General features: G+C 48.5%; 2 protein-coding genes across 2 annotated transcripts in view; one reads left to right on the forward strand and one right to left on the reverse strand.

Annotated features, from left to right (window-relative positions):
• The window catches only part of Tmem50a (transmembrane protein 50A), a 17006-nt gene extending 15550 nt beyond the window's left edge, over positions 1 to 1456 (forward strand). Inside the window, exon 6 of the mRNA XM_026782276.1 lies at positions 1010 to 1456. Within this exon, the coding sequence (XP_026638077.1) occupies positions 1010 to 1055 (46 nt within the window). The 3' untranslated portion in view covers positions 1056 to 1456. The remainder of the gene's footprint in view (positions 1 to 1009) is intronic.
• A 1348-nt stretch (positions 1457 to 2804) lies between these two features.
• Positions 2805 to 6979, reverse strand: part of Rhce (Rh blood group CcEe antigens) — a 30391-nt gene continuing 26216 nt past the window's right edge. The window contains exon 7 of the mRNA XM_005353062.2: positions 2805 to 3288. Coding sequence (XP_005353119.1) covers positions 3262 to 3288 — 27 coding nt within the window. The 3' untranslated portion in view covers positions 2805 to 3261. The remainder of the gene's footprint in view (positions 3289 to 6979) is intronic.

The raw sequence follows: 6979 nt of genomic DNA on the forward strand, positions 1-6979 counted from the left end.
CCACCATCGCCCGGCTTGAAGGCATTTTTTAAAACTGAGATTCCCTCCTCTCTGATGACTATTTCACGTGTGTCAAGTTAACATAAGGTAGCAGCATCACACTGCAGCTCATTGAGCTCCTGCTTATCAGTCAGAGCCATTTTGCATACGCCATCCTTTGGATCCTCTTCAATTTAGTTACTTCTTACTATCGTGTGTGCACCTGCCACCACACACACGGAAGTCAGAGGACAACCTTCACAGTTGTTTCGCCGCTCTTTTCAGCTTTCCGTAGGTTCCGGGCACTCGGGTTGCCAGGCTGTCAGTGCACACTTTACCCATGGAGCCATTGCCCTGCTTTTGTCTGAACCATTTACAAACAAATTCAGAAAATGACAGCAAGGCATAGTGATTTGTGCTTACAATCTTAGCATTGAAAGGCAGAGGCGGGAGGTTTGCCATGAGTTCAAGGATAGGGATAGCCTCATTTATACATAGTAGGTTCCTTGCCAGCCAAGACTACACCACGGGACCCTCATCTCACAAAAACAAAAAATTGAACTCGTTCAAGGAGAATGAGTTACATGTTTCAGGCTTCCTTGGGGTTTGGTATTGTGCCTGCCACCCGCTGAAGTGCCTGCCATGTGTTGTCAGATCAGAGGGGCTGAGGACAGGGACTGTATGCTTATCTGTATGGGCCTAGCACACCAAGACTGCCCAGGAAGGTGTATGGGTGGGGCTGGAGATCAGCGCTAGCATGCTCACCCCAGGCCTTGGGTTCCAACCCTTGCTCACACCCCAAAAAGTCTTGTTGGATCAAGTAGTTAATGATCACTACCAAACACTGGCTGGCTTTTCAGAAGCCTCAGCAGTGAGAGCTCAGGTCTGGGGACAATGACAGCAAGTAGCAGTCTAGCAGTATAAAGAAATCATGTCTCTAAGACGGTGTGTGTGCATTTTGGAAGATTCGTCAGTCATCTGCTTCCTATCTTTCCAGGCAGTCATGTTGTCCTTCTTGCTCTGTCCACAGAGGGCTGGTTTTTAAGTTCGGCCGCACGGAGGACTTGTGGCAGTGAAGACCCCTGCCTCGCAGCACGGCCACCCTGCCTGGGATTGTTTTTTCTTCACCGCTCACCCAGTCTTTTGTAACGCTGTTTTCTAAACTTATTTCTGAGTACAATCTCAGCTTAAAATTGTATAATGCTAGAATCATGAGAGCTCCTATGTACTCTGCAACAGTCTGATGTGCCGTGACCCGGTCCGCTTTTGCAATGGGAAAGGAAACTATTGACGTGAGTAACTTTGTCAGCTTCTATCATGGTCTAAAGAACCGATTATGGAGAAGTAGTGGTAGAGTTCTTGGGGTGAGGATTCGCTCTGGGATCCAAAGTGTCTGTTTACTGAGCGCACCCTCTTCTGTGTCCGATGTGGAGTAACGTATAAACGTTTCTTGTTATTAAAAACTATTCAGTGGTCAGAGTTTTTCTCTTGGTATCATGGTATGGTTTGTGTAGTTCTGCCAGGATGTCCTGCAGCTTCCTTAGCTTGTAAATTAAGATAGCCTGTGAAAATGGTTCACGACTCTTTTGAACCAGAAGACCCTTCAGAGCATGTAAGAGATCTCTTGAACCAGAAGACCCTTCAGAGCGTGTAAGAGCATCAGATCTGTGTTCCAATTAAGAGCACCTGTACTGCCCAACTGTTGGCTACATGAAAGGTAGCACCTTTCACATGTGGTATGTGCCATCCTGGCAGGAAAATGGAAGAATTGGTAAGGGTGTCCAGGAATGTGGGGCTGGACCCAGTCAGTGGCCCAGACTTTCTACTGTGCTTACTTAAAAACAGAGTACTGCAGAACTCAAGGGTTGGGATGTAGATTCTTCAGTCCTTCGAGATTTCCAGGAGAAATGAGCACCCAAGATGCACCGGACTTATACACGGTTAACTTGCCTGGCAGCTCCCCAGCCAATGGAGATGCCCCTTGCTGAGAAGGACAAAACTTCCTGGAGCCAGGAAAGGAGGCCACACAGAGAATGACAGCCCAGAAGAAACCAAAGAAACAAAAGCTTGCGGCACAGGAAGACATTCCGCGTGAAATAAATACAAGCAGAAGGAAAGGAGAAACTGGCAATAGTTTAGGCATGAGTGGGGCTTGCGGGCCTGCCAGAGAACAGGAGTGCACTGGAGAAGCCGAATAACAGTACAGACCAGCTGTAACAGGATCCTGATGGGTACAGACTTGACACTCTCTTAGGTGACAATTTCTAGGACTTGACAGTCTTTGGCTCAGGTGACAATTTGTTTTGTTTTTGATTTTTTTTGAGATAGGATTTTCTACGGAGCCTTGGCTGTCCTTGGCTGTCCTGAAACTCTCTGTAGACCAGGCTGGCCTCAAACTCACAAAGATCCGCCTGCCTCTGCCTCCCGAGTGCTGGGATTAAAGGTGTGCGCCACCACCGCCTGTCTGACAATTTGTTTTGATAATGACTCGAATTGTGTGTTTCTCTCAACAGCTAACCTAAATTCAGCGCACCCCAGGGTTGGTTACACTACACCGACCAGCTGCCAGAGACGCTAATAGTCTGTCCCTCACTGTAACTATTGGCCTCACACCACCCCCACCCCCCAGCTCCCACCTCACACAATATGCTGCAGATTCTTCGGAGCAGAGCTTGAAGTCTTGGCCTTCACTGGGCTGTTGCACTTGCCCAGTGAGAGCCGTGATTGGTGTCATAGATGGCTTAGGTGTGTGGACCTACTGGCCATGGGTCCGAATGATGTCGGCTTGTCAGGACACAAAAGACTGCTTTGGTGTCATCCTCCATGACATCACAAATCCACAGATGATGGATTTGAGTCCTCTTAGGAACTTGAGAGCTTGCACCCCCCCTTACCCCATAACCAGCTCCACAGTACAGTCTGGGGGATTCCGAGGACCTTGTAAAACTGCGGGGTCCAAAGCTTGTGTGCAGTGACCAGACGTGAGGTTCTTAGTTTTCTTATTGCCCATCACTTCCTGTGCTGCTGTAGCCAGCAGTTAACCACCTGGGTGGCGGCTTCATTAAGTGTGAAAAGAAGCAAACAGTTGTCGACAGAACGGGCCAGAACTTTAATGAGGTGTCTGCAGCCACCAGTATTGACAGTATCTGTCATGAAACCAGACATATTGTTTAAACTTAAATCACCACTTGGAAGACCTCCTTGTAACACGTGTTGCCTGCACGAAGGGAACACACGGAGAGGGGCAGCTCCACGCTCGGCCTCCTTCTCAGATGTTTCTGCTTAAAACCCAACAGCCAAGTGAGGGAACTGTCAAGGCAAAGCAGACATTTTATTACATGGGTTTTGAGACAGTTTGTGTTAGTTGTGGCTATACTGGAACTCACTGCGTAGAGTAGGCCAGGATTAAAGGCAGCTGTCACTTTCAGATCTTAAGTCAGGAGAGATCTTAGATCTATATTTCTCGTTCTGTTTTTTGTTTGTTTTTTGGTGTGTGTGTGTGTGGTTAAATTATTTTTAATTTTTAATTCTTTAAAAAAATGGTTTGGGTGGTGATGGTGCACTCCTCTAATCCCAGCACTCAGGAGGCAGAGGCGGGAAGATGTCTGAGTTGAGGCCAGCCTGGTCTACAGGATTTCTCTGTGTAACTGCCCCGACTATCCTGGGATTCCCAGTTAAAGGTGGTGCACCACAGGGACTGGAGAGATAGCTCAGAGGTTAAGAGCATTGCCCGCTCTTCCAAGGGTCCTGAGTTCAATTCCCAGCAACCAGATGGTGGCTCACAACCATCTGTAATGGGGTCTGGTGCCCTCTTCTGGCCTGCAGAACACACAGATAGAACACTGTATACATAATAAATAAATAAATAAACTATAAAAAAAAAAGGTGGTGCACCACCACTGCCTGGCTCAAAAAGGAAATTTTAACTTATTTTGGAGGATTTGCTTGCTGGTATGTCTGTACCATGTGCATGCTTGGCTCCTGTGAAGGCCATAAGTGGCCATCGTATCCCTAGAATTGGAGTTAGAAACGGCTGCCAACAGTTGTGAGCTGCCAGTAGGTTCTGGACGTCAAAACCAGGTCATCTGGAAGAACACCAGTGCTCTTAACCACTCATGTACACTCGTGTGTGTGTTTGTCTGTTTGTGCACTTCATGTGTGCAGTGTGCGGAGAGGTCAGATCCGCTGTAAGAGCAGCAAATCTCTTCCCCATTCCAACCCCTTTTTGTATTTTGAGACAGAGTCTGACTATGTAGCCAGAGCTATCCCTGAACCTGCCATCCTCCTTCTAAACCTCCTCACCATTGGGATCACAGGCTGGGCCACTACACCCAGCTTCACGTAGCTCTTTACGTGTTTTTGTTTTTGTAAAACCTCCAGGGGCAGGGACTCACTACTACAGAAGCAATAGCGCATTCCATTTGGTTTTTCCTATGTGGTGCTTATATGACTTCAGGAGCCGCAGGCAGCTCCTGGCCCATTTTCCTACAGGAAATAAGTGAGATGGTCACATGGTGACATGGGTGTCTGGAGACAGTTCTCCAGCAGAGGCCTGCTACACATTTAGAACCAAACATACTCTGTGCCCTTGATTGGTTCTGCCATTTTGGACAAGTGACCTAATCTCCAATGGGCCTCCATTTTCTTTCTTATCTTTAATCTTGGGGCACCTCAAGGGGACTCCCATGAATTATCCTCTGATCTCCTTGAACATACACATGTGAACACACACACACACTATAAATAAATAAAAATAAATCTATCCTGTTAATAACCTAAAAATCTTACCTCCCAGAAGGCCTGATCATCAAAGTACTTGCTGGCGTGGGGAGCCCTCCATATTTTGATGTTTAGGAGCCAACCTTAAACAAATGACAAGTGTTAATATAGAGAGCTCATTGTTACCTCAGGATCACTGAAACAAGCTGGGTGGTGGTGGCACACGCCTTTAATGCCAGCACTCTGAAGGCTGAGGCAGGTGGATCTCTGAGTTCGAGGCCAGCCTGGTCTATAGAGGAAGTTCCAGGACAGCCAGGGCTACACAGAGAAACCCTGTCTTGGAAAAGAAAACAAAGCACTAAATCTTCCCTCCGTCAGACAAAGAGAAGCTCAGTGGCTCCTGGTAGCTCCATTCACCTATAGGTGTCTCCTAAGAAACCCTGAGGGCAAGAGTTCCCAGCAGGACTGAGGTCACACCCAGCAGTTCCCAGTGGGTGTGGCTCTGACACCTTCCCCAAGACAGACTCAAAGGGCCCTGGCACAGCTGAGGGAGTTGGCACAGGAGCCACCATGGAGAGCGAAGCCCTTGCTGTCCACAACAGTCAGAAGAGGCTGTTGGATCCCAGGACCTGAAGTTAGGGATGGTTGTGAAGCTGTGAGCACCAGGTCGGTGCTGGAAATTAAACCTGGGTCCTCTGCAAGTATAGCCAGTGCTCTTGGCTGCTGAGCCGCCTCTCCAGCCCTCTAGGTTGTTTTTAATCACCAGTTCCCTGTTGTGTTAGGAGGGAGCAAAAGGAAGGCCAATTGGTCTCCCCTCTCAAAGTGCGAGCTGTGTTCCCTCTGTGCTCCTTTGACTCCAACAAATTCCAGGCTGGAGAATTTCTTCTGTCCCTGTTATCCAGAGTAACTGGGTCATAGGTGAAATCGGATGTGCATCTGTTGAGTAATGTAGTATAAGGGTGCCCTTGGGGAATGAGAGGCAGGTTTGGGGGCAGAAAGGGTCCTTTGGTCTTCCAGGCAAAGCTGGGTGCAGTCACTCCCCCTGAGCCCAAGGACACCGTCACCACACTTGAAAACTCCAGGGAGGGTCCCGCCTTCTTGGGCCTCATTGGCAGCAGGTGGCCTCTGAATGCCTTTCTAGCTCCGAAATTACACGTTTCTTGGATTTTGTGTTGGGTCTTTTGTTATGGGGTAGGGTAGTGACAGGGACTCAGTAGTGTGGAGCTCTGGCTGGTCTTGAACTTACTGTGTAGACCAGGTTGGCCTTGAATTTGGAGACTACCTGCTACTGCCTCACGAGTGCTGAGATTATAGGATTGACCCACTACTCTGAGCTGATTCTTTGATTTTTAAAAACAGCACTTGAAAGTCTGGAGGGATGACTCAGCAGTTAAGAGCACTGCCTGCTCTTCCAGAGGTCCTGAGTTCAATTCCCAACAACCACATGGTGGCTCACAACCATCTGTAATGTGATCTGGTGCCCTCTTCTGGCCTGCAGGCATACATGCGGCAGAACACGGTATATATAATAAACAAATTTTAAAAATCATCCTTTGAGCAGCCTGCCTTACAAGGGGTGAGTTCCGGAGGAAGGGGCCTGGCATGCTCATGTGTACCACGGCACCCTCTAGTGGAAAAAAGCCTGGTACTGCACTGACCTGTTAGGAGTCCAGACACCATTCCCACCGCCAGAGCAAAGCTGAGAGCCCCAAAGTCTGTGATCATCTGGTTGGTAACCCTAGAATGGACAAAGCAGAGAGGCCACTCACAAATCAGGCTACGGGTTTGAGGACAAACATGACAGATGGCAGTAGTGACAGGGCCAAGAAGGGCCGTGAAGAAACTAAGTGTCCCGTTCCCCCAACCCCCCACCATGTCCCTGACACTTATAGAGTTATGCAGATGTAGTTGGGTAGGCACATTGAAATCCCCAGACTCCGTGGGTCAGCCCAAGCCTGACCTACACTGGCTCTTCAGTGTGATCCTACAGTCAGAGGTGTTGAACAACAGAGCTTTTCCCCCTCAGATCTCATTATGTGGTACACACGACCTATACCAGGTAGAAGATGACTTTGAACTCTTGGTCCTCCTGCCTCCACCTTCCAAATTCTGGGACTCCGTATGAATGCCACCACACCCAGTTTTTGTGCTTGAGGATGGAAAACACTCTACCAGCTGAGTCTGCCTGTAACTCACAGAGATCCGCCCTTCTCTGACTCCCAAGTGCTGGGATTAAAGACCTACACCAAACTGGGCAGTGGTTGCACACGCCTTAAATCCC

Source organism: Microtus ochrogaster, chromosome 10, assembly GCF_000317375.1.
Source record: "Microtus ochrogaster isolate Prairie Vole_2 chromosome 10, MicOch1.0, whole genome shotgun sequence".
Lineage (NCBI taxonomy): Eukaryota > Metazoa > Chordata > Mammalia > Rodentia > Cricetidae > Microtus > Microtus ochrogaster.